Here is a 27,814-nt window from a genome sequence, read left to right as displayed (position 1 = left end):
CATTGAGGAGTCTCGCGCGGACGCCGCGGGCTCCGGAGCTTCTGTCAGGGAAGCTGAGCGTGCGGAGGCAACTGAGGAGGCGGGAAGGCGGCAGTGGTTGAAGGGGCGCTTGCTAATTTGCAGGGAGGAAGTCCGAGGGTGTGGGGAGCCATGGTGATGGCAGCGAAGAAGGGCCCAGGACCCGGTGGTGGGATCGGCGGGGGAAAGGCGGAGGCGGAGGCGGCTTCGGAGGTGTGGTGTCGCCGGGTGCGGGAGCTGGGCGGCTGCAGCCAGGCCGGGAACCGTCACTGCTTCGAGTGCGCCCAGCGCGGGGTCACCTACGTGGATATCACCGTGGGCAGCTTCGTCTGCACCACCTGCTCCGGCCTCTTGTGAGTGGACTGGCGCTGGAGGGAGAAATGGGAAGGAGTGGCGGAGAGTCGACGTAGGGGACAGTGGAGACCCGGGGCAAACGGACAGAACCGAGATGTGGGACGTAGGGGAGGCTTGGGGACGTGCCCAATGTGATGAGAGAGCCCTCTGCTGCAGAGGTGTCATGGGAAAGGGAATGGGGCCGGGGAGGCAAGACACGATTGGAGTCGCGTTGCAGGGGAAAGGAAGGACACCGGAGAGGAACGGAGAAACCCCCTAAGGGAAGGAGAACCGAAAGTGGGGATAATTGAAGGGAATGGGGAGGAGGGTTGTGGGGCAGGGGATTGGAGGTTTAAAAGGCCAGAGAATGGCATAAACCTTGAGAGAGAACTTCATTTACATAGAGGGCAAAAAGGAAAGAGGTAGGGTAAACTGGGCTCAGGATGAAGCAGTGCCTTTCTTCCTTCTGGCTTGTGCCCATCTTGGAGTGTGAGATGGAGAAACCAAGTTAAAATAGGTAAATTAACCCAGGTTGACAGCGCAGAGATAGTGGCAGGTAAGGAGCCATGTTCCAGTCAGTGTTCAGTTGCAGATCCTAATCTTGCAGGGCTTTGAAATGCGATCTAGAAGTAGGTATCTTACAAATCTAAGAGATGATGAGACCTGATGGGTTGCCGTTAGCCTGACTTTTCCAAAGGTTTGGAGGTCTGAATGAGCCATTCTTAAGTGTAATAATTTACATCTTTAAACTCCTTGTTGTCATGCTTAACACTAGTAGTAACATGTGGCAGCCCTTTCTAAGTTGGGGGAGAGAGGGATTGTTGTATAATCTGATTCACTACACTTGGCACTGGCGCTGTATTTGGTCATGTCTGAGCTAATTTAGAACCACAGTTCTAGCCCAGATTTCTGGTTATACAGTAAGTTTCTTTTTCCCCCTTAGGGAATTATTTGGTTAGATGCATGATTAGCATTTGATACCAAGCCTGTATCTCTATTTTTTATATAAGTTTATCAGGGAGTTTATTTTGACCACTTTTTAGTATTGTTTTAATACATTGGTTTGTTTGGTTGTTGGTTTCATTTTTAACAAGGAGCACTTTCCTGTTTCTTCTTACACCTTTAGGAGCCAAGGAGGGAACAATATTGTTCTTGCTTAACAGATGGGAGAACAGAAGCAAAGAGAGTTTTAATAACTCATCCAATGCCATATGGGGCTTGCTGTTTTCAGCATTTGTTGTTTAATATTAGTTAAGATCATGGCAGATCAGAAATGAGGATCCAGGTCTTCTAAGATACAGTTTAGGATTATTTCTCTATTCGTTTTTTACCTCCTTTGCCAAATTTCTGTGTTCTGATCCACCTCACTTGTGTGTTGTGAGAATGGATTTGACTTCGGTCTAAGTAAAAGCCACTTGAACTCTTGGAATGATGATTTAGAACCCAAACAGAAATGTGTCAAAAATTGTGATTACAGATGCAAATGAAGCTTGAGACTGGGACAAGTACTCTAAGGAGAAAAGGAGCAAAGTTTAGGAATATTTATGGCATAAAGCAGAAAGAGAAAGCAGATTTCTGAAGATCTTGTTATGAAAAGGAAAATGTGATTATAGCATCTGGAAAAAAGTAAAGGGGAGCAGGGGATTAAAATTGATGATATATCAGAGTCTAGGTTCTAGGAAGAAATTGGTAGGAAACAGTGTTAATTCATTGCCGTGGTTAGCTAGGGATGACAGATAAAATGCTAAAAGTGCTGACATCATTATTATTTTATAGATCTTGGTTTAATGTATCTCACAGATAACATTTCCCTTCTATAATGAACATCTTTCAATCAGGACAAAAGGAGGGGCAAAGGATCTGGGACACACTAAAAACCTGGTTTCTTTTGCTGGAAAAGTTAACTCCTTATATATCAGTGTACAGTTGGCAAAACTTTACCACTTTCCCCGGTGGGAAATCATTATTGTTGATCTCATTAATGAAAAGTCAAATGCCTGTGATCTGGAGAGACACTGGGTGGAGGTGATTGTAGCCTAAGGATTGATTCATTTTATAGAGAAGTACTCCAATGCCTGCCTCTGTCTAAGTTATATGCACCTCAGACTAGGGCTTAGCTTCTTAGAAACTTAAATTCTAGTGGGAACGAATGATGAAATCTACTAGCCCTTTTTTGTTTTGTTTTGTTTTGTTTTAGTTTCAAAAAATTCTAGAAAGGACATTTTTGCTTAGTATTTTGGTGAAGCATTATGAGAATAACTTAGCGTGATTCTGGTAGTATTAGACTTTAAGGGACACATTTTGGTGGTTGGGAAATGGAAGCTAGGATAACCCTTTGTTAGCAGGAAGTCAGAGTGAAGGATCAAGAGGAGGCTGGGCCAATAAATGAAGCTGAACTGAAGACATGTTGAGATATAAGGAGAGAACTATCAGATGAAATTCTGTAAAAAAGCTTTAGTTTTCCTGTGACTGTCCACCTGGATCTGATAGTACTTTGCATTTGCTAATTGGGGTTCTAATTAGCGTGGACTAAAGGAAGACGTATAAAGTTTTTAAAGGGGTCTTAACAAACTGCCTGTGTCCTCTGATATGAGAAGGGCTGGGAGCTGACAAGTGGGCAGAGGCAGAATATGTGAGGTGGGGCATACTTATTGTAGGCTGCAGAATAAGGAGGAAGCATACCCCATCCAGCAGGCAATAGAGAGGCATATGCTCCATAGTAACACATACCAGTTCACATCTTAAATTCACCTGGTTGATTGCCCATAGATTAGGATTTTGTGGTGCTGGGAAGTGAAAGCTGTGGTAGGCCAACAGCCCGTACATTTATTTATTTGGTCAGTTAACAAATATTTATTGAGTGTCTATCAAGCCCCAGACACTGTTTGTAATAAACAAAAGTGACAAAGTACCCATATTCATGTAGCTTATGTCCTAGTAGAGGTCATGGCCTTTAAATAAATTATTAAATATATAATTGCAGGTAGTGGCAAATGCTATGAAGTAAAAGAAAGTTCAGCATGGACCAGGAAGTGGTGGGAACTCATACTGAGGTATGATGATAAAAAGAGAAGAAAGATTCTTAGTTAAAATGGAGAGGATATTGGAGGGCAGGGGGATTGAAGTACCATATTTAGCACCATAGCCAGAGAAAAGAGACAGCAGAATTGGCTTTGTATTTTGAAAGCCAGTTTTCTGTTGAGTGTATCACACATACATCTACCTCTTAGAGGGATAGAGCGTTCTGGTGGCAGTGAGAATAACCAGAGTTCCCAGCTGGCTGGCTTGGCTGATGTAGCAAAGTTTGACTGTTCTAGCCAAAGTTGAATTTCCCAAGAAAATTCAGATTTTAATATTGGTGAATGGATGATGACTATGCCTTCATCTCTGTGCATGTGAGCTCATTTTTGCCATCTCTTTTTTAATGAGAAATACTTTCTCAGCTGTAGCAAAACCCCACAGTGTTGGTGTGAGGCCTGAGAGAGAGAGGCTGTTAGTTTCTGCTGTTTCTAAATTGACATATGTGCTACCACTACTGTAGGTCCCAAATCTGACCTAGTTTTTATTCATTTTGTTTTCTTCCAATACCTAATTTCCTTAACCAGATATAGATCCTTTTAATTGGCCCATGTTCATATGGAAAATAATAATAAATAATAATATAAGAATAAACTCTGTGTTTTGCATACTTACAACTGTAAACCTACTTTCCCCCATCCTGTACATGTACCTGTACTTGTGTGTTTATATTTCTGACTCTTCTACTAGAGCATGAATCTGCCATTTGAAGCTAGATTGGGGTAAAAATTGCTGCTATAAAGGATTTCCAAAGCAGAGTCTTAGATGTTCTCTCTTGTTTTGGTTTGCTTGTATACCTCATGAATAAATCACTTTTCTGTACAAAGAAAACATGTTGAGGCCTGAGGTCTCATTGACATCAGGGATGGGCACTACCTTTGATTACCAATGTTTTCAGCAAAGTAGGTGACATGCTTCCCTGACCTGGCTGTTTGAATGCATCCTTTAATACATTATCCTTCAAGTCTCAGGAGTAGATACTTGTCTCTTCTGCACAACTTTACTCTGATGATGAGATTAAGTCAGGGTTAAGAGGGATAGGGCTCTGAGCTGGGTGTTGAGATGTGCTTGATAGCTCTTTATTTGTGACAAGTTCATACCCTCCTTGTCCCATAGTTTCCCTGTCTGGTCCACTTGTAGTGGCTCCTAATTGAAGCACTTTTTATCTCCACGAAGGGAAAGGTGCATGTTAATCAATAATTCAGTATTTTTCCATCTGTGTGGGTTGGAGAGATAGACATGTACCTTGCCCTTATTTTAGTCCCACCCCTCTATCCCTCCTACCTCACCTTTCATATTCACCCCTGCTGGGTGAATATGAATTAGAGTGTCACTAATTACAGATGTAAGCACTTTGTCATATGGGCCCTTGGATAACTTGAAAAGCCCCTAAGAAGATAATAAATTACCAAAGGAAGGAGAAGAAAGGGGGGAAATGTAAAAAGATTGGCATTGAGCCTGAAGAGGAGGGCAGCTGATATCAGGATTCTACATGGCTCTACATAAGAAGGACAGTTGTTTATCATTGTCACTGAGGAACAACAACAGGAAATGGCTTGAAGCAGGGGAATCGAGATTAGGGAGAAATTTCTTAAAATTAGTGAAATTGACCCTGGAGCAGGGTAATGGGGGAGCCTTCCTATTATAAAAGCCTCTAGTAGGGACTCATCTTAGTGATATTTGGGTTCAAGATAAGGGCTAAACCGGTTAGCTGAACCCTGCGTAGGCAGAGGAGTAGAATCCTGGAGCAAAGAAATGCAGTCTGGGGTGTATGAATTTGAACACAAATACTCAGAGGTAAGGAATTCCCAAGTTCAGATTTGGCACAAATGAAAGAACTTGGGTGCTGGGTGGAACTGTTTTTTTCCATTGTTGACCTGGCAGAACCTTCTTATCTGAGCAGCTGAGCAGGTTTGAGGCTTTTATGAAGTTAAAAGCAAAATATAGGCCAGTTTGAGGGTGATGACCACAGAAAAACAAAGCTGTGGTATTTGTAGAAATAGTAGGTTGCCTAATACAGGGAGGGGAGAGAAAGGCTACAAGAGAATTGGGCAGACTTTAGGATCTCTGCAAGTTGCTTCACTTGCCAAGTAATTCAGAGTACTTCAAATGTCATTTAGTTGCATTTTTGTGAAAAGGAAACTGAAGTGGAAAAAGACTTTATGACTGGGCTGAAGGCTTGTGACCTAATAAGGTACTTGCTTTCAATTGGAAAAAATTGCACCATTCTGGGCAAATAAATTTATCTCTCTATTTCTCGCAGCATCTCCTGGTTAGAAATAACAGAATGGATTTGCTGTAATGGGTTTACTGAAGGGCAGTGTCTCCTTCTAGTTCTCACTTCTTTTGGGGAGAACCTGAGAGTTAATTTGAGGAGACTATGTACAAGTTGGACAGTGGATTGGTTTAATTCCAGGCCAGTGACTCACATCTGGCCCATTGTATGACCCTGGTATGTACCCAAAGGAAAGCAACACTCCTAGACGACTTGATGTCATCTCCTGGGAGGGGAGGGGTTCTTGTTTCTAAATTGCTTCTCTCAGCCAGCAATGGCCTCTCTATGATTCAGAAACAAATTCTCTGACTCATAGGCCATGTAACTAGTCCCTCTTCTGGACTGTAGAATGTTGTATTGCCTTGTAGAGAAATCTCTCTGCCCCTGAACTGTGGCTCTGGTTTTAGTACAGACATCAAGGTCAAGCAATGGGTTTTGTACTGTGCTATGGAAACATCCTGTTCCATCAGATTTTTTGGCCCAAAGCACCTAAATCACTTAGTTTTCTGTGCCTTTCCTTTATCCTGTTCATCTCCTCTCCCCCTCATAAAACCGTATAGTTCAAGCTTAGCCAAAGGAAGTTCTGTTGTTCTAAGTATCCCCTCTAGATTGATGCATGGGACAAGCCTCTTCCCCTCCCCCTACAAGGAAGCACACCTCCCTGTTTATACCTTGCTAACAGTTCCTGGTTCTCCTTTCCGGAAAAGTCAATGACCTTTATGTGACAGGCTTAGAATCTGTTTTCCTAATGTAAACATAGTACATTTTTACTTTTCCCCTGACCATTTCTCTTCCTCCTCTGCTGCATCCTAGTGCTAATTCTCCCTGGTCCAGCGGTGTGCCTAACTTGCACCCTACTGCATTGAAAAGAACTCTTGTCTAGGTTCCCTGGGTCCTTCTTATGAGCCAGCAGTCTGATGATTAAGGACTGGGTTCTGTAACTTTTGTATCCCCCAAAGTGCCTACCACAGTGTCTTGTGTTTTGGCAAAGTAAGTATTTGTTATTGGGAGGTGAAGAAGAGGACCAGGATCACAGGGACAGAGAGGTCGGCTCTGGTTAGGCCTCAGAAGGGTCTGCCATTCTGAGGGGGGAGGGCCTAGTTGTTAACGTGAGAAAGGGCAAAGGAAGGCATATAGAAACAGGCTGTCTGGACTTAAAAACGAAACAAAACTAAACCATTAGTAAGAGGCTTGAGGAGAGAAAACTGGAATATCTCTGAAATGTGATCAGAAGAGAGTCTTCAGGGCAGATCAAGTTGAAGAGCTATTGTTTGACATGTAATAACAATGCCTGCCTTTTGGTTTTTCCTGCTCTTATCTTTACTAGGAGCACCAGTCCTCATTGGTATTACTTGGTTTATTAAGGGGCATTTTCAGACCTTTTACTGAAAAGTCTAGCAGCACAGTTGCTGAAAGTGCCCTTAATTGTAGCCTCCATTGTAGCCTTTAGTGTCCTTTCCTTTGTCAGAATTCGTAATCAGTAATTTATCATTCAAAAGGGGCCTACCCTTTGCTGTTCACTCAGCAGTGTGTCATCTGCCCTCCCCTCCTGCCTTCACCACCTTCACTTAAACTAACATGAACACTGCCATTCTTCCAGACTTGGCAGGAGCACCTTTATTCTGTGTGTGCACCTGTAAGCATGAATGTGTGTTTTCCTCACCTTTCTGTATGATTTCCATTTGGTAAATTTTGTTATCTCTTCCTTCTCCCTTTGCTTTCCTGAGGGGATCAACCAGGACCCTATTCTAGAGTTACAGTACTTTTATTTTCACATCTTGATTTGTCCATTTTTTTCAAGAGAGTAAAAGTTTGAAGAGGCCTCATCGTTTGAGACTCTCTCCTGAATGCACCTGTGGTCTTTCATTTCTGGTTTCGGGGTCTAGTTTATTTGTTTTGGTTCAGCCAGTTTTGTTTTAATTTGATGATGGCAGTAGATGTAGACCAGAGTCAAGCTTAAGGTATACAGAAAGGGGGATCTACGAAACCCTGCTTGGCTTAGCCCCAAGTTTCCCGTTAGAACACTCTGGAGGGCAGTTGAGGTACAGGGAGGTAGGAGGGCAAGAAAGCCTTATTCTCTGCTGTAATCTCCACAGGACTTCTGTGGGCAGAACTGGACTCTCAGGGAGTTAAAAGAACACACAGAGCTGGCACAAAAACATCCCCACAGATCTATGTTCCTGACTCATGCCAATCTCCTATCTCATTGTTGAACCTGACTTCCTCCTGCCTCATTGAAAGATCTAGAAATGAGAAAGTCCAGAATATTTTTTTTCTCAGAGATCTCTTCCTGAGAGAGAGGGACCCTCTCCATTCCTACCACCACAGCAGTCTTCTGTGTAGACAAGAGGGGCAATTAGCCTAGGGACTGTTTTTTGTTTCCAGACCTTATCTTTGCTAGTATTATCTGGAATTGTCATGGGGCTTCACATTTGTGTTTCCTCGTTCTTGAGGAATTTATGTCTCGTGGGCTCCGGAACCTTGAAGATGTGCTATAGGTCTAAAACAATGATAAAACAACAAATGGGAAGTGGTTGCATGTCTGAGTTCCCAGAGGTACCCCCTCAGCTGAACGCTAAATTGTTGGGGTCAGAGCCAAGGTAGAGGAGGTTTCTGGAGGGGCAGTCTCTGCCTTCCTCTCCAGAATGACTGGGATTGCAGTATGTTCCTGACTCTGTCATCCCTGTCTCTTATTAGAAGCCGCCAAAACATTCTTGCTTACTTCTTTCCTTGAATTAGGAAGTAGCTTCAGGCAAGGAGTTCTACTTGAGCTTAATTTATGTACTGTTTTATCCTTTCTCCAATCCCCCTCCCATAAACAGACCTGCAGCCCTAACTACATTATACTTTCTTTTTATTTCTCTCCCACAGGAGAGGACTGAACCCCCCTCATCGAGTCAAGTCCATCTCCATGACAACTTTCACTGAGCCTGAAGTAGTATTCCTGCAATCCCGTGGGAACGAGGTGGGTGCGATACCGCCAGTGAAGTGTTACAGACTCCATCTTATCTGCTGGGAAGCTTTGACTCCATTATAGGAAAACCCTACAGTTTCTTTTTGGTCAAGTTGCTCTTATTTTTTGATATGGAAGATATCTTGTCTTATATATATTTTATATTTACAGAATCTTATACTAAAAAAAAAAGTGTGGTCTTTTAGGCCCCTTGTTGGGGGAATCAGGGAAAGGAGCAAAATCTCTGCAGAGGGTTGTCTCTAGGCAGGCAAGTGGAGGAATGACTAAAACTCCACCTTGATGAGCCTTTAGATTTGACTGGGCCTGCCCCTGTGATTAAGACCTCCTGAAGCTGAATTGAGCCTCAGCCACCTAGGTTTAAGTCTATGTCATTTACTTGAAAGTAAGCTAAACCCCTTCCTCAACTAAATCTGCTAGTAGGAAGATGGCATTCCTGATGTTAGCAGAACGCCTGGCTTTGGGAGATCGGTTTACTTGGAGGGTGCAAACAAGTGTCTCTGGAGGGTGTTCTGGAAGCCACAGCTCTGAAAATTGTCCCTGACCCTATTCTTATCCAAATTGAGTTCCCCACAATTCCCATGGCCCTCTAATTTCTTTTATCATATGTGTCACAGTACATAATTATAAGTTTATATTTGTTTATCTAAGGCATGACCCTCCCCCCATTAGATGACAGCTCTGTGATGACAAGGATTGTATCTATTTTGTCGGTATACCCGGATCTTCTCACCATGCCCATGCTCTATAAATATTATTTAATGAATAAACTGGAAATGGTATCCTTCCCATTTCATGCTTTCTGCCTCAACTCGTTTGTCACCTACATCCTTTCCTTTAGGTTTGCAGGAAGATTTGGCTGGGTCTTTTTGATGCTCGGACATCTTTAATACCAGATTCCAGGGATCCTCAGAAAGTGAAGGAGTTTCTCCAGGAAAAATATGAGAAGAAGAGATGGTAAGGAGGAAGAAAGAGATTGATATGGAGACATGTGTCCAAGGCATACTTCATCTGATAGTCCAGTTTCCAGGGTTGAATTGGGCCTTCTCTCAAAAGCTGGACTTGGGTCAAGTCTGTTTTACTCAGTTTCAGTTAGGGCTAAATTCTGTCTTAAAAATAATAAAGCTACATGAAAGGCAGCTTGTTCTTGGTCACTAACCTTGCAACTTTGATGTCCCCTCTTTTGGGGAGGGAGGAACTGGGCCTGTGGGAGTGGGGGTGAGTTTTTATACCTTAGCTGATCTCATATGGAGAGAGGTGGCTGGAAGCACATGTCCTATATATTTTTATGCTTTTATCCCATAGTTTCATCATGATTTATATGTATGCTGTTTTCTGAAAGAGGAAAACAACATTTCTATTCTTCCTTGCCTTTTCTCTCCCCAGGTGTCACTTCTTATTGTTTGATTTCTGAGATATGTGAGTGTTGGAGGATAACTATAGGATGGAGAAGAGAATGCAGAGAGCAAGGAGATTGATATGGATAAAATAGCATTTTGGATTCACCCCCGTGGGTATCCTCAGGAGAAAGATTTTTCCAGAGTAGAGACCACATGCACAATAGTGGGAGGGGTTTTATCAAAAGTAGAGGGAGCTGGCAGGAGAGGTTGTGAGCTCTTAGAAGGTGAGGTAGCATAAAGTTTTTCTATGGGATTGAGAAGGAAAAATCTGAAGAAATACTGAGGAAATAAAAGGGGGACCTTGAATAGGAAGTTGGGAAAAGATTGCCTGTTCATCAGCATTATTGCAGGTATTCTTGAAACCCAGATGGTTTGACATGTCAGAAATAGAAGGGAATGGTGGGGCAGGGGGAGGCAGAAAACTGTACTTAAACAACAATAAAATTAAAAAATTTTAAAAAGCCCTGGCTGGTGTAGCTCATTGGATTGAGCATGGGCCTATGAACCAAAGGGTTGCAGTTCGATTCACAGTTGGGGCACATGCCTGGATTGCAGGCTAGTTCCCATCAGGGAATGCACAAGAGGCAACCATACATTGATATTTCTCTCCCTCTCTCCTTCCCTTCCCCTCCAAAGGTAAATAAATACAATTTAAAAAAATTTTTTTAAAGAAAGAAATAGGAGGAAATAATGGCCATAAGCCAGAGCAAACTGAACATTTCTGTAGAAAAAATGAACATCTGACCGTAAAGTAGAATCTCAACAGAGGCAGAACTTTGCTATGTAGCTAAATTCTCTTTATTTTTTTAATTGTTTTTTTAAAGGTTTTATTTATTTATTTTTAGAGAGAGAAGGGAGAGAGAAAGAAAGAGAGGGAGAGAGAGAGAGAAACATCAATATGCGGTTGCTGGGGGTCATGGCCTGCAACCTAGGCATGTGCCCTGACTGGGAATTGAACCTGTGATGCCTGGTTCACAGCTTGCGCTCAATCCACTGAGCCATGCCGGCCAGGGCCTAAATTCTCTTTAATTCAAAAAAGAGAGCTAGTAGGGAAAAACAAAGGATTTTGACTGCTGTAACCTGTGTTTTCCCAAGCACCTAAGCTGATCACGGACTAAGATTTTACCCCTCTCCTTTCAACCTTACTATTCTTTTTTGAAGGTATGTCCCTCCAGATCAAGTCAAGGGGCCCACTTATACCAAAGGCAGTGCCTCCACCCCTACCCAGGGCTCCATCCCAGAAGGGAAACCTGTTCGGACACTTCTGGGGGATCCTGTGCCATCTCTCTCAGCTGCTGCCTCCACCTCTAGCCAGGTAACTCTCAGATCTTTTCAAGATTATTTTGGGATTTGTGAGACAGTAGTGTCAGTTTCCTAAATCAAATCTCCTGGGCTCAGCAGTTCAGGAGCTATGAGTTGGTTCTCAGCCCTGCTGTTACCTATGTCTTGCATCTATCACCTTGGACTTGTATCTTTTGGAAGAAATAACCCAACAGGAAGTGGTATTTAGGGAAGTCAGAGTATGAACTCCAAACCTGACCATTCCTCCAAGGAAACACAGAAGGGGCCGGGACTCTGCTTTAAGCACCTGGGAAAGATGAGGAGGTAACAGCTCCAGGGGGACTGTTGAACGATATCCCTGTATATCTCAGGGTTACCTTGACTAACATGCTGTAAAATGTGTGGTTTTGGGAGCTGGTATACTGAGGAAACAGAAGAATTAGGTATGAGAGAGGCTAAGGCAACTTCTGCCTAGGAATCCTCTCAGTCGAAGGCAGTTTCTTGCTCTCTTCTCTCTCCACTTGCCTATCCGGGGCAGCCTGGGGAGCCCTGCAGGGGCTAGGTATGTCTGGGATTCCAAGTTCTGTATGTAATGTCTTCTCCTCCAAGTCTGTCAGTCAGTCCCAGGCTCGGACATCCCAGCTCCGGAGTGCTCAGCCACCTCCCCACTCATCAGTCAAGAAAGCCAGTACTGACCTGCTGGCTGACATTGGTGGAGACCCCTTTGCTGCTCCCCAGACAGTACCATCCTTTGCTGCATTCCCAGCCTTTGGAGGTAAGTGGGACTTGGATAAGAGCCTTCCTACAACATAGGTACCTTTAACACAAGGAATTCCCTCCCTTGAGGGTGACCAGGTTTCACTCGGCCCTAGCTGTCTTTACGTGAATGAACGTGATGATAATTCTGAAGCATCAAGGCTGGGAGGGTTGGGATCAAGTGGCTACTGCAGAGATTATGTTTGGTAGTTGGAGGCATCTAGCACTTTCTCTTAGAACACTGGAAGTAGCCTTTTTATTACTTTCACTCTCTATTAAAATGGGAGCAGGGGGATTATCCATTTCCCCTGCCTTCTTCCCAAAGATCAACAATAGCCAATAATAGAGTTGAAGAAAGTGGTATCTGGTTTTCATTTTTCCTTTTCAAGCTCTTCCCCTACCCCACCTGCCAAAAAAAGACAATTTTTTTCACATGATTCTGCCCAAACTAGGCCCCAACAAAAATATTAAAGCCTCATGGAGTAAGGATAAAAAGGTGGTAGGAAGTGAACTTGGAGGCCCCTGAGATCCCCTTTCGCCTGCATGTGTCTAGCTCTCTGCAAAGGCCCCTGCCATCTCCCTCTGAAGAAGAGCCTGTGGAAAGGCAGATGTCCCACTGAGTCCCCCTTTGAAGGCCTTTAGAATTAATATATATTATATAGATTAATATACATTTTATCTATATAACCTTTATATTCCTTTCCCCTATAGGCCAGACACCTTCCCATGGGGGCTTCGCCAACTTCGATGCCTTTGGCAGTAGCCCCAGCCCTTCTGCATTTGGAAGCATTCCTCTAGCCGGCCAAGCCCCATTCCAGGCCCAGCCAACAGCCACAGGTAAGTTCTGCCCCACTGGTTTCCTTTTTCTTTTCCAACTACGTTCAACTGTCCACATCCATACATCACCCTTCATTCACGTTCAACCTAAAGAATTGTGCAAGAGAGCCTTGGCTGGTGTGGCTCAGTGGATTGATCACTGGCCTGTGAACCAAAGGGTGCCAGTTCGATTCCCAGTCAGGTCACATGCATGGGTCGTGGGTCAGGTCCCCAATTGAGGGCGCTCAAGAGGCAACCACATATTGATGTTTCTCTCCCTCTCTTTCTCCCTCCCTTCTCCTCTGTCTAAAAGTAAATAAATAAATAACCTTAGAAAAGAAAAGAGAATTGTGCAAGAGAGAAAAAGAGAAGAAGCTCCAGGAAAGGATGAGAGGAGTCCGATCAGATTCTTGTGAAAAAGAGGGGGCTCTATTGTTATTTTTTCATGGAAGAAAAATGGCTAAAATTATATCAGGAGCTGTGTGGGCTGTGCACTAGGAGATTTCTGACTGGGAAGTATGGGAGACCTGAGTCCTAGAAAAACTGAGGAAGGACACGACCTTTTCTCTAGAGTGCTCCCATTGTCTTTGTTGCAAAATGCCTGAAGGTCAAGGCCTGGGTCAGAGACTAAGGCAGTCTCCAGAAGTCCTCACCCACCCCTCTTAGAGCAGAAGCCTGTAAACTCTGTGTTGTGTAGTTTATAATATACAATTGACAGAGAGTCTAAAGCTTGCCTTAAAGCATTTGGCTCCTCCCTAAGTGCCCAGGCATTGAGTCTTCAGTGCCTTTGCACTGCCCCTCTTCCTTTGGACATCCCTGGATGCGGGAGGGCAGCTGGAGTGCTGTAAAGAGCAGATATCTGGGGAAAGCCAGTGACTTATGCTCTTTTTCTCCCTTCCTTACCTACCTGCCCTTTCCCTTCTCCACCATCATTGCCAGCCAGTCGGATGCTAACTGGAAGTTACAGCTTTGGTGAGTTATTCTGCCCACCCCAAGGTAGGAGCCTACCCAGGTAGGAGCCAAACGCAGGTCCTCTGATCCTGGAATTTGGAGAACTGGACGGAGCCCTTCAAATTCAGCCATTTTGCAGATGAGGCAGTTCAACGGTTTCCCTAGTCATGCAACCCTCGAAGTTACAGAGCTTGACCCAGGGCCACAGCCTTCCCATTGCAACACAATGAACTGGCTACTTCCTTTTGTTTTCATTTTAATTTTTTTGAATGGGACAAGAAGAGACACTTTATATTGATAAAAGTTAACAAAAGAAGTTTAACTGATGGGGTAGCCTTGAAATTCATAAAGCAAAAACTATTAGACACAATCAAAATCTAATAAACCAACGGAGAGGGAGACTATAACAGAGTCACAAAATAGATGAAGTAGATAGACAAGGAAGGAAGGAAGTTGATCATTTGAGTAATACTTTAACAAGTTTGATCTAATAAATATAAGTAGAACTTTGTAAGCAAAAGACAGAAGATATAGTTTTTCAAACATATAACCACTTTACAATATAACCATATAGAGGGAAACAAAATCTCCATAAATTCTAACATAGAAATTGTATAGGTCATATTCTATATGATTAAAAATTTCCTAAACAATACTTAAAGGCATGAAACAGGATGAATATACTTACAACATGGAAAACAGACAAAAAGCTAATAGCCATAATGTGTTTTTTAAAATACCTATAAATAAGAAAGAATAATGGACAAAGGATATAAGCAAATAATACCCAGAAAAAATGAAAATGTCTTTGACCTAATTAATCAGGGAAAATCCAAATTAAGATAAAACAATCATTTTGCACATTGTATTTGCAAAAATTTTAAAGGTTGATGAAGGTTAATATTATGTGGGGAAATGGGCCCTTTTGTGAGCTATTGGCAAGAATGTAAATTGTACAGGGATACTAAGATTAGCAAGGGGGAACTGTCCTTGGCAATGGGAGCTCTAAAGGAAACAGTCTATTCAAGGTTGTTATAAATTGGTCTGTTCAGAAATGCATTCCTAACACAATTGATTGTTTTAAAGACTTTAAAGGAGAGAAAGAAGACACTAGCCCTGGAGCCATTCCTGGCTGAACCTGGGATGAAACATTTGTCCAGTGTCTGATCATCTCAAAAACTAGAGTCCGCAGCCATATTCAGAGCCAACCAGCATTTATGAGGCTCTTGCCATTGCTAGGGGCATCCATGGGTTATCTCCAGGAGGAAGGAAAGATTCCCCATTTTGCAGGAGAGAAAACTGCCTCAACTTGATCAGTGACTTGGCCAAAATTGAATAGCTGATAAGGGGCAGATTTCATTTACTTTGCACCACACCATGATCACGAGGTGTGTTGTTTCTGTGTGTGATATGAAGAACTATTGGGTATGAAGGAGGAAGATGTTGGTGTGAGGTGGGTATTTCTTCTGACAAGCCTGGTTGTATTTTTATATTTCTGAGAGGGAATATGGAGAGGGGAGGTTTCTAAAACTAGAGTTTCCCCCTGAAGCTGCTGGAAGGCATGTGTACAAATATAGCTCTGGGAGTGAGGCTCTGGAATTGCATTAGAAGCAAACTCATGCACAGGTATTCCTAGCAGTGGCCTCCTTTCTGAGAATGCACTGTCCGTAGGATGTCCACTCCATCTGCGTGAGGGCCAGCTCTGCCCTCTAGTGTCCACAAGGAGACACACAGCACTGCCTGCAGATGGGAGGACAACCTTTGTCCCAGCCTAGAAGGCAGAGGACCTGATTGGTCCTCACTGAGGGGAGTTCTCTGCTATGAAGGCCCAGAGCAGGACTGAAGAGTCTGACCTAAGTGAGGACAGGGAGCTGTGTTCTCTCAAAAATTCTATGTATTCCGAGTCGGTCAGGCAAGAGAAGGGCTTGGGGCTGGAAAATTGGAAGATCCAACACTACCCAGCTGGCTTTCCAGTCTTGCTCACAGCCTGTGGAGTGGAGAGGATTGGAGACCAAGTATGTGCAGGAGCATGATAGCCTAGCACTAGTTCCTTTGGGAAGTCCGGGGATTGGAGAGGAAGAGTGGCCACAGAAAGCACTGTCTTACGTGCTGGCACACTGGAAGCAGCCCATCTTTGGCGCCTGGCAGCAGGCAGGCACTGGGCACCTGTCCTCCCGCTGCATCCTCAGCTTCTCCAAGTGGGAGCCTGGTCACCGTCAGCTATGTTCAGTGCCTACGTATAGTGAAGATACCCTTAAAAAGGGGTTTTTGAAGAAATACAGCCTAAGCCTTCAGAAAAGAAAGAGTATGGAGATTCAAATTACAGTTCCGGGCATTCAGGAAAAAGCCCAAAACTTACAAGAAAACAGGATGAGGTTTGAAGGAGCCAGGGAGTAATGTGGATTTGAGAACCAGCCTGGCTTTGCCATTTGCTTCCTTGTCTCCTGTATTTATCTTTTCCTTTCCCTTCTTTTCCCTCTTGTCTCTAAGAGGAAAAGTATCTTCCATTGTGAAGGACCCCCTCTCCCTTAACCCTTCCCCACTTTCTGCAGGGTTTTGTCCTATCAGCTTTACCTGAATAACACCTCCACTTAATTCACCTCTGTTGGCATTATTCCCTTTTCCCCACAAATATGCTTCAAGTTTCCCATTCTGCAAAATGTTTCCACAGCCTTACCCATGCCAGCCTCTTGTTGCAACTCCTCTCCACAGCCACACCTCAAATCAGAGGAGCCTATGGCCTTTACTTACTCATTTTTTTGTTGTCCCATTTTCTTTCTTTTTTTTTTTTCAGATTTTTATGGCATAATATTGTACATACTGTTGTGCACCTTGACTTTTTTAAACCTTACAATACTGTTATATCTTTTTAAAATCAGTTCATTAAGAGCTTGCTCATTTTTTTACAGTCCAATATATGTATATACCATAATTTATTTAATCAATCCCCTGTTGATGAATATTTAAGATAATTCAGTCTTCTGCTGTTAAACAGTGCTTCAGTCAATAACCCTGTGTATCATGTTTTGTATTTGCAAGTTAGTTATATCTGTAAGAAAATTCCTGGCAGTGGAATTGGTCTAGCAAGAATATAGTTGATATAGAAATAAATCAAAATATGTCACTACAAATATGTCAAGTGCTATGAAGGAGAAGAACAAGGTGCTATGAGAGGAAAACCATGACCGAATTCATGTTAGTGCATCAGGAAAGGCTAATCTGAAGACATGTTTCTGTTAAGCCTGAAGGGTGAGTAGGAGTTAGCAAGTAGGCCACGGCCATGGGTGGGGCCTCTTGTTCAGGGCAGAGGCAGAGCATGTGAAAGGCTGGAGCTGACTGGGGATGGTCATCTTCACTTGCATTCATGATCTGAGCCGGCCATCATATGTTTCCTTTGAGACATTGTCTTGCTTCTCTGACCCTGCAGATCATTTCTTAAACCATAGGTTATTATAACACCTCACATTTGTGTTATATTTTAGATTTCAAAACACTTTTCTCAGAGGGTCTTTACAGATACCCTATGGGAGGGCAAAAAAAAAAACCATAGAGAATGAAATGGTTTGCTAAAATCACAGTGGTAGCAAGTGGTAGAGCCACAACTAGAATCCATTTCTTCTCGCTTTACTATTCAAACATTCACCCGTTCTTCAGCACCGTCTTATAGCAGACACTATGCAAAGTGTGTCTCCCTTCAGTAATGAGTCTTTCAGCGTTCTCGAAAATAAAACTTCTTCCCATGTGTAGCCTTGTTTTACCTTCACAACAGCCCAGAATGGCTGACAGGGGGAAGTGAACACACAGATAAAGGGGCTTTTGTAAAGTGACGGGGCCTCGGGCCTCTTCCTGTGAGATAGGATTGCTCAGGATTTCCAGGACTCTTGCTCTGCAGGCTGTTTTGTAAAACTCCCACACGGGGTTTGCCCTCTGTGCTTTTTCTTTCCAGATGCCAACACCGGGGAGGGCAGGAGAACCCTGCAGTTGGCTCTGCCCACTGAGCAGTGTGCCTAAGCCCTGATCTAAGCTCATGGCATCAGGGTGGCCTCCTCAGAAGAGGTGGCCCCATGGGAGTGCAGACAGCTGGAGATTTATGCCCATCACCCCCAGTGCCATCTCCACAATCCATGAGAGTCTCCCAAGTGCCCTTGAACCTTTCTGCCATTCAGAGCTCGTCTCCCACCCCATCTACCTGCCCTTCATATGACTTATCTGTAAATGGAAATTCTGCTTTGAGGAAATTACAGACTCATTTGTGTCTTGAGAGAAAAAGTGGGAAGTGTATGTCCACTAGAGCAGCAGGGATGGTGACATGACATGAGGAAGAACTGCTTTTCTCTCAGTGGTGGCAGCTTTGAGCGCTAGGGAGACTGAGGAAAGCTGAGTATCACATTGCCTGGAATTCTCAGTGGGAGGCAAGCCTTCCTGAACTGGGTGATTCGTGGGAACAGTGGGCTGGTTCGGAGAACCCAGGTGGTGCCTCTCATGTGATCATTCCACTTCTCCACTGCACCCCACCTCCTCTTCTCCTGTCCCTTCCATCTTGTCTCAGCCCAGCACTCCCTGTTTTATGTCCTATGACTCCCCAGGGAGCAGCCAGGTGACTCCATTTGGTGCCTCTTCCCTTGTACCTGCCAGTCAGCCCAACAGCCTCACAGATATGGGTGGCCTCCTGGGACCTGGAGCATCAGCTGGAGGTATCCCTAGCAGGTAGGCACAGATATGGGGGGATTGCCTCAGGGCAGGAGAGCCGGCCAAGAAACCCTGGCCTTGCTTTTCCCAGCCCACTCAGCTCCTCCTGTCTGGCAGTATGGGGTTTGCCATCTCCTAGTCCCTTACCCAGTTTTTCTCCTCCGTCCTGGAAGATGTGTGTGCTGACCTCTCTCCCCATATTGCAGCATCTTTGGGATGACTGGCCAAGTCCCCACCCTTCAGTCTGCCACAACTGGTGGAGGTAGCAGCACAGGACTTGCCTTTGGAGGTAAGTTTTACCTGTGGAGAACCCAAATCCACATCCTAGATAGTACTAAGGACTCTGGGCAGGCGTGGGTGGAGTGGAGAGAAGATTTACATGAATGCTCAGTTATAACAATATTAAGCAAATGAGAAAAAATAACCGTCTCTTTTCTCACCTTTACCTTATTCCACCCTGAGCAGCCTTCACCAACCCTTTCACAGCGCCTGCTGCTCACCCTCAGCTGCCTTCCACGAACCCATTCCAGCCCAATGGTTTGGCCACAGGTAAGCCTCCCAGACTGTCCCGTGGCCCTGTCTCTGCACAGGACAAATTTACCTGCACCTCTCTTCGTTCACCCCTCCTCTCACATCAGCAGAAGGACCAGTAGGTGGCCTCAGCTGGCAGTATGGTCCTCTCAGACAAGTCTCCCTGACCGCCCTTCCCCAACCTAGGCCAGACCCGTTTTTTGTGCACACAAAGTAGAAGCACTCAAGCCACAGAATCAGAGTTTCAGAAGTAGAAAAAGCAGACTGCTACTTACCTGCATCACTTCTGAAGGCTGCTTTAGTGTTGATGGTGGTAGCAGTGATTCTCCTTCCTCCAGCCCTCAGTGTCCCCCTGGGAGCCCGGCCTCTCTCCCTCCCGTATCCCAAAGTGAGCCACCTGAAATCAGGACCCTGTTCCCTGTCCTCATCAGCCAGAGTTGTATGGTCTCCTCTCACCCTGCCCCTCCTTAACCTCTGCTTTTCTCTCTTCAAACTCATGACGCCCCACCCCCTATTTTGTTCTCAAAAACCCTGAGGCATGAAGAGAGAAGAATAATAGCTTCCTGAAGCGATGCATGTGGCAGGCCCAGTGCTAAGTGCTTTACAGTCATTTAATTTTCACAGCAGCCCTAGGAGATAGGTATTGTTCCATCTTAGAGAAAACTGAGGCACAGAAAGGGCTAATAATTACCTTAAGTTTATGCAGTTAATAGATAGCTGAAAGCTGCCCCTGGTTCTGTGCCAGGCTCATGCTCTCCAGGCCACAAGCCACGTGGGCAGGAAGCGGGCAGGTTTTGTATGGAAGCTGAAGAGTTCCATGACTCATTCAGGGTACTTCCACTTGGTGCCTCTTGTTAGGGAAAAACTCCATCCTATTTTCCCATCTTGGAGGGGTTTAGGAAGAACTGTTTTGCAGCCTTCCTTCCACAACTTTGCCTGAGCTCCATACCCCTCTCCACAGGACCTGGCTTTGGGATGAGCAGTGCTGGGCCTGGCTTCCCCCAAGCAGTGCCACCCACCGGGGCCTTTTCCAGCACCTTCCCACCACCAGTGTTCTCCCTGCAGACCTCAATGACCCAGCAGCAGAATGGTAAGGGATTTAGACCTCACCCTTCTTCCTCACCCCCTATTCCCCACCCCCAGGGACTCCATGTGTGTAAGTGTGTGTGTGTGTGTGTGTGTGTGTGTGTGTACCCACAGGAATATTAAGGAGCCAGACATGTGAACTAGTTCTATTTTAGACCATTCAGGAGGAATCAGGGAAGCACCAGACCTGCCTGCATCCTCTGACTGCTCCATACCTTTATTCCCATCTTTAGGAGGGCCCCCTCTCCCTGCCCACCTGGGACCTAGCTGTGCCTGCCCTGCAGGGAGGCAGGCAGAGCTGGTCAGCACTAGCATGAGGGGCAGGACTCACGTCCGCTGAGTTTTTGCTCTTGTTTCCCAGGCTCTTCCTTCAGTGACTTAGGATCAGTCAAGCTGGGACAGAGGCCACTGAGCCAGCCAGCGGTCCTGTCCACCAACCCCTTCATGGTGAGTGCCTAGTGCACCGTGGTGTGGGGCATGATCTCTCATTCTGGGGCTTAGGGATGGAATCCTTCCAGGAAAAGAGGGCAATGTGGGGTGGAACTCAGGCCCCTTCCACATAAAGTTCTGTTTTGTCCAAGCCAAGGATGAGAGGGGTAGTTGATGGGCCTCAGTTCTTATTCCTGTCATCCCCCACACTCCCCAACCCTCCACTTGCCTCTAAGCTCCTTCACATTTCCAGTTTCCTCAGCTTAGTAGTATTGAGGGAGAAAGGAACCCTGAACTGCATTTCTTCTGTGGTCTCCAGCTTTTCTGCTCTAATCTAACAATTTGTGGTGGTTGTTTCTTTACAGACTGGATCCTCAACAAGCCCATTTGCCTCCAAACCTTCAACCACCAACCCATTCTTGTAGCACTGTGTTCTGGGGACCTCTTTCCTGCTCTCTGGGGTCCCTCTACTCCTTGGAACTCTGGTGACCACTTGCCTGTGGCATTTATGTGAGTCTGAGACCAGAATGGGCCTTACTTTGCAGGGTAGAGGTCTTGAAGATGGTGGAGGTGCTACTGCTTTGCCTGGAGCTTACAGATAAAAAGGGCAGCTTCCTCCCTTCTTCCTTCCAACCCCTGACCCAGGCAGGAGGCCTAGGAGGAGAGAAGGCAGGGCCTGGCCTAGAGGAACAATGGTGTTTTTTCCTCAAGTTATTGATTATGATGACAGTAATCCTCCTCCTCTTCTGCCGTCAGCATACACAGTGCTCCCTTCATTCCCAGCCCTCTGGGCAAAGGAAGCTGTGGGCACGGGCTGACCAGCATTCCCCTGGGGGAACTCGTCCCCATGCCCAACTTTCCAACACTGTTCTCCTCGTGGGCAGAAGCACAGGGGGAAGAGTAGGGTGAGGGTGGGGATCAGGTGTGTTGACGTGGGATAGTAATCAAGCCAAGAAGGTCCTGGGGGACCAGAGTGCCCCTGGTGCCCTGGCTTGGGCCAGCATACCCTTTTCTCCACGTTCTTGCATCCCCAACTCCTTCCCTCATCCTGGGCACTCAGGATGACTAGTTTTACCTACATACTGGGTTGGCCAAAAAGTCTGTTTAGTTTTTTTCCATAAAATAAAAGACACATGTTTCATTTTCACCAATAACTTGATTGACTTGGATATTTTGGGTATGTCAGCTATCTCCCATGTGGTATAATGTTGTTTATTCTCAATTCATGTCTTGATTTGATCGCTGTCAACTTCCACTGGTCTACCTGACCGTGGAGCATCGTCCAGTGAGAAATCTTCAGCACAAAACTTTGCATGCAAACCGCTTTTGACATGTTTGATCAGTCACAGCACCTTCTCCATATACTACATAAATATTTTTTTGCATTTCAGTTGTGTTTTTACCTTCTTGAAATACTAAAACATAGTATGCTGAAAATGTTGCATATTTTCTTCCATCTTCAACATTAAAATGGCTACACAAAAATTTGCCAATTTTGATTAGTTTTTCTTTTTTTCTTTATGCATCTCTTTTTAAGAACAAAGATGCTTTTCTTGATTAGTTTTTTTTTTTTACAGAGTTTTTACATTTACTTTTTAAGAATGAGAAGACGAGAAGAAAGGGAGAGAAACATCGATGTGCGAGAGATACATGATCAGTTGCCTCTCATACTCCCCCAACTGGGGACCTGGCCCACAAACCAGGCATGTGCCCTGACAGGGAATCAAACCAGTGACCTTTCTTTCACAGGCCGGCGCTCAGTCCACTGAGCCACACCAGCCAGGGCTAATTATTTTTTTTAGATGCACACTGATATGACAGCTGCCACAATGCTATCTAACAAAATTGTTTCTGAGTGAAGGTAAAGACAACTAGAGCCAGCTTATGGGAAAACCGAACAAACTTTTTGGCCAACCCAACACTTAGGCATGCCCAACTTCTGTCAAGCACTTTAGTTAGTTGTGGTGTCATGTTTGGATACCAGTGTTTTATATTTATACATAGAGAGAATTTTCTAATATAGCCTATTATATATATATATACACATACAGAGAGAAAGATATATATATAGACACACACACACACACACATGCAGCCATTCTCCCTCTCCCAGACAGCTCTTTTACGTGGGGAATGGGATGAATCCTCATCTGTGCCTCGACCCGCAAAGCCAGAGCTCCAGGGAGTGGCAGGGAGGGCAGGCACATGTCCTGACCACCCCAGAGCCTGGGCTTTTCGGGAAAGGCTTTGTGCAATTGGCTATATTTTTTCCTTTGATCCATGTACCTCCCTGGCCTCCAGATCTTTGCACGAAAGCTGTTACAGGCAATGTTGGAAAAGAACTGCATTTGAAAGAAAAAGAAAATGGCTCTTATGGTCTTACTTTGGGACAGCTTGAGTGCCCTCATGTCAATCATTGTGACTGCCTAGGTTGGTGATGATGTGGACTGCGATGCTGCCTGCTGTTGGCCAAGGACGGGACCAAGAACAAGACTCGTTGCCCACAGAACCAGTCCCTGTCTGAACAGGAGTCCCGTGTTAGCAATGAGGGGGAGAGGGCGGGGGAAGGGCTGCCTCTGCTGGAGGCAGGAGGCAGGTGGTGGTAGTGAGAGGGACAATTCCCAATGGGGGCTGAGGGTAGGCAAAAAAGAAGGTGCCCTCTAGGAAATGGGAGTGGACCTGATGGGACTGTTTCTACCTAAGGATGTTGTGTCAACAACCTTGGTGTCTGGCTGTTTGTGTGGTAACAAGACAGATGGCTTGGGTTAAACACCTCGCCTGCCTGAGGAGAGGCACAGGACTCAGCCTTGCTGGGAGAAGAGGTTCCTCCCCTTTCCGTGTTTAGCTATTTCATTCTTGGGATATGAAGAATGTTCTGGGTCTTTCTACCCAATGACTTTAACAGCACAACAGCAAGGAAGGACGGAGATTCTCTCTCTGTCCTTCTCCCTTTAAAGAGCCTGTCTCTTTGGCATTCTCTCTGCTCAGAGCCAGGGAAGGGTGGGGAAGCTGATATCTGCTGCTGTGTAGTAGGGGAAGGAGACTTTTATTTTTTCCCCAGCTCTCCTCACTCCTCCTTTCCTAACCAAAAACACAGGTTTGGAAGTGAGAGTTAAAGGACCAGAAGATGCATTACCTCTTACTTCAAGTTTCAGTCACACACACATGCTGCTTCCCAGGGATCTCCTTGCTGCTTGGGGCCTGGGCCCAGGACCTCTCTGCAGTCACTTGGTCCAACAAGGGCTCCAGCCAGCTCGCTGGCCGGAGCAGGGTGACCAGTTAGAAGTTACACTGGGGCAGCCTCAAACCCCAGGGTAGAAAAATCAAGAGTTCCCCGGGCATAAGCCAAGACTAGGACTGCAGCTGCCTCTCTTGGCAGCTGGGCCTCCTCTCTGCAGGCGAGTAGCAAAGAATGGAAAAACCCCTCGCCTGATAGAAAATGTCAAAATGACATTTTGCGCTGTGTTCCCCCTGCCGTAACCCCCAGGGCGTCCCTGCATGGCGCTGCCTGGTAGCTGCAGATCTGACTGCACACACACTGTGGGGCTGGAGGGGTTCGCCCAGGCTTCTGTTCAGACCTAGTCCCCATGTCATCCCTGTCATGTTCTGAAGAGAGCCATGCTATGGCTTGGATCCAGCCTTCAGCAGGTGACCTCAGACTGCCCCGTGGGTGAGGAAGCAGGTGCCGTCCCCAGGACCTCTCTGACGAGCTCCATTTTGTCTGCATTGAAGCCCTGGAGCTGTGGTGGGGGAGGGCTAAAGGAAAGGGCTAAATGTATGGCTCTGTCCCTGCATCACCCTCCACAGAGGAGTGGGAGCCCAGGATCGGGGAGGGACACACAGGAACAGCCTGGCCTTAGTACCCCAGCCTCCTCCCTCTAGATGCTTCTCCTGGGTAACAAGATATTTCCACAGGGACTTAGCATGTGGAGATCCCACTCCACCATCTTACAGCTGCCCTTCACCAGGCAGGGGGTGGCACAGGTGGACCCTTCTGGCTGAGAGAAGTGTTCTCACCCAGCAGAGCTGAGGTTCTGCCACTTCCTGTCCCTGGGGAGCAACTCAAGTTACCAGGGCAACAAGCTAGAATAAATCTTGTCTGGATAAGGATGAGGGCAGTGTTGCTAGGGCAACAATGATTAGGCCAGTTGTTTGTCTCCAGGCTTTTTTTGGTGCCCAGCAGGCTAAGTCACCTGCATTGATTATCACCCCATTTACCACTGCTTCTTGCCCAGAACCCAGGCACTAGGATCCCTGCTGCTTCCTGCTTTGTCTCTACCCAGCACTTTGGGATTCGATAACACAAGGTGATCTGGAGCTGCTCTCTGTGACAGCAGCTGTGATTTCACAGGACTGGGGTGCTGCAAGGTAGCCTCGTATGACAAGACCCTTCTGTGAGTAGCTTCAAATCAAACCTGGGGAGTAAGGCTCCAGGCCAGGGGCACAGCAGGTATGTGGGCCCTGTGGGTGCCTGCTCTTTAAAGCAGCACCCAGACTGGGAAGGGGAAGGGTCTGCAGATAGTTTTCTGTGTGCCTGCCACTTTACACATTGGCATATGGTACATAGATGAAGGCTACATTGGGGACTATGGCCTTGAACATACTGTTTTGGTGCTACTTACAGATCCACATAACTGCCTCTCCCCGGCCAACACCCACCCATGGTGGAAGCTGCTACTGTCCCCAGTGCACCATCAGAGCTGGCAGCACCTCTCCTGCACCTTGGTGGATCTTTGGCTGACCGGGGGAGTGGGCGCCAGGCACCTGGAGGTGAGCCTGGGCACTGCCTGCTGGTTAGCTGGATGCCCACCCTCAGAAGGCTGGTTGGCTCCCACATCTTATTCTCAGCATCACCCTTGAAAAGGTGTTTGAGGATACTAGCTAGCTTCCACTCACACTGCACCTTTGGCTCCCCCAGTATTCCAGCCCCTTCCTTCCAGCTCTGTGAAGTAGAGAAGCTCGACCCTCCCTGCTCAGGTTCCCCTGGCCCGTGGACTAGTCAGAAAAAGAATCAGGTTCCCTTGCCTCAGCACTCTTGTTACATCCCATTCTTTACCTGATTGTGCTCCTCCCCAAACACCATCTTTAATGGGGGCCACACATTGCCCAGTTCCCCTCCCCCACCTTCAGCTCCCCTCTGTGTATCTTACTTGCCACGACTGATATCATGGGGTCCTCTAAAGCCCTCATCCATGTCACCGGCTGGTTTGTCTTGTAGAGTGTACACTGACCAGTGTCATCTTCCCCCTAAGATAGTTGGTCCATGGAAGATCCTAAGTGAGGTGTAAAAATGTCTGAATTCTAACCCTATCTCAAACCTCTCAGGAAGCAAGGGGCAAAAGGTACCCCCACCAGAGAACCTGTGCTGGGATGAGAGCCTTCGGCTGGTGTATGGTGGCATTTTGGGACCAGTGGTGGTGAAAAGGGGCCGAGGGTAATTGGGCAACATGATGGAAATGCCCCTGGAGGCCTTTTCCTCTATAGGATCTCCTTCCTTGATCTCTTGACCAGGATTCTGCTGGGTATGGGCTGTGCACAGAGGCCAGTCCATAAGTTTACTTATTCTAAGATACCTCCTATCACCCCAAAACCACAGAAAAACAACCTCCAGCTTCTTGGAAGTCAGCACAACCCTGTGTTCAGTGGTCTGGCTCCTAGGATTACTTGGGAAGGAAGAGCACAAAACTAGTCCTGAGTAGGAAGGGTACTGGGCGGCTAGAACCCAAGTGGGGAGTGGCAGGAGTCAGAAGAGGGTGGCCTGAGTCAGTCACCGGTGATCCAGGAGTGCAGATGCCACCAGACTGGATCACTCCAGACACAGTTCCATTCACACTCGCCTCACATGGTCACTTTCCTGGCAGCTCAAAGCAATGGAGAGGTCCCCGTGCTCACTCGCCGCCCCTGCCAAAGCCCAGTCCAAGTGGGTAGGGTGGAGGCCGCCTCTCCTAGACTTCTCAACTCAAACTTCACTTCTATCACCTGGCGGGTCTCCAGCACAGGGCAGGTGAGGATATCGGGGGGTGGGGGTAGCCTGGAGCTGTTGGCAGAGAGAGGGTGGGGAGGGGAGGCACAGGGATCCTGGTGATTGGAGGCTATTGAAGACCAGTGTGTCCAGGTCACCAAGCAGCCATTGGGGCACACACTGTATGCAGAGAGGAACCACTGCAGCCCCCCTGCAGTCTGGAGCAGGAGAGAGACTCTGGGCATCAAGATGGGTGACATCCACCTCCACCCCACTTCTGGTCTTTCCCCAGCCCTCTCAGTCCCTCCTCCCTCCACTTTATTGCCTGTGAATCCCAGAAGTAGTGACCCCGCAGCAACACCAGAGTCCCCAAGTTGGCAGACATAGGCCTGACTCCAAAGCAGCTCTGTGGCCACCTGAGAAAGCTAAAGTGCCAGAGCCACTGCTGCTTAGTGCTCTGTGCAGACCCACCACGCCTGGTGTGTTATCAAAATGAGAAGTTTCTCACGGATGGAGCCTTGCTCAAGCTCAGCGTGATCCTGGCGGGTGTGTGCACCATCAGCAAGCACGTGGATGCACAGCAGTGCCACCTGATTATCCTCTACACACCAGATGGCAGCCTGGTCGGTGGTGACCAGTAAGGTGGAGCAACAGGCGTGGTACAATGCCCTGCTGGAGGTTCAGGAGGCCCATGTCTGGAGTGGGTGGAGAGGGTTTGGGGGCTGGGGTTGGATGGTCATGGATTTGGTCTATCTGTACCCTGTCCATCCCCTAGGTCACTATATCGAGTTCAAACATTAAGGGTTTACATTTAGCCAGTTCTCGGAGCACAGTGACTCCAGGCTCCTGTGACTATCAATTGTCCTCCCTGGTCCCAATTCCCTTGAGGACCATGGGGCCCAAATCCTTACTCCATTTCAGGATGTCTGGCCTGTGACCCTCTGCCCCAAGGAGCTGGAGTGGATGTGAGCCCTGGGCAGCGGCGGCTACCACCTTATGCCTGGGTTCAGGATACTAAGCCTGTTGTGGAAGCTGAGAGGGAGAGGTTCCAGGGACACCCTGGCACTGCCACCACTGGCCCTGTTCCTGTAGCTTTTCAGTGTGCTCTGCTGCAGCCATGCAGAAGCTTTCTTCCTGGAGCTTGGCCTCCTGGGCACCCACTGGTCCTGGAGAGCTGTGGCTATAGGCACTGGATGCCAGTGGTGGCCCAAAGCATTCACGAGACTGTCCTAGCTGCC

At 46.4% G+C, this 27,814-nt stretch overlaps 1 protein-coding gene across 2 annotated transcripts; it reads left to right on the top strand.

Annotated features, from left to right (window-relative positions):
* The first annotated feature begins 12 nt into the window (after positions 1-12).
* AGFG2 (ArfGAP with FG repeats 2) lies at positions 13-21,816 on the top strand. 2 transcript variants are annotated; one of them, XM_045819628.1, is made up of 13 exons: positions 13-371; positions 8,576-8,669; positions 9,517-9,632; positions 11,237-11,390; positions 11,966-12,131; positions 12,824-12,949; positions 13,868-13,900; positions 18,466-18,586; positions 18,775-18,857; positions 19,034-19,117; positions 20,061-20,189; positions 20,547-20,632; positions 20,980-21,816. In XM_045819628.1, exons 1-13 carry the CDS (start codon positions 151-153, stop codon positions 21,037-21,039), a joined length of 1,473 nt encoding a protein of 490 aa, XP_045675584.1. In that variant the 5' UTR covers positions 13-150; the 3' UTR covers positions 21,040-21,816. The 2 variants fall into 2 exon arrangements, with proteins under 2 accessions (XP_045675584.1, XP_045675585.1); XM_045819629.1 differs by lacking the exon at positions 13,868-13,900.
* Positions 21,817-27,814: the final 5,998 nt, after the last annotated feature.

The sequence above is a fragment of the Phyllostomus hastatus genome, unplaced genomic scaffold, assembly GCF_019186645.2.
Source record: "Phyllostomus hastatus isolate PE091 unplaced genomic scaffold, TTU_PhHast_1.1 phas_scaffold_385, whole genome shotgun sequence".
NCBI classification, from domain to species: Eukaryota; Metazoa; Chordata; class Mammalia; order Chiroptera; family Phyllostomidae; genus Phyllostomus; species Phyllostomus hastatus.
Note: the sequence above shows the minus strand (reverse complement) of the source record. Positions and strands in the feature narration are given on the sequence as shown.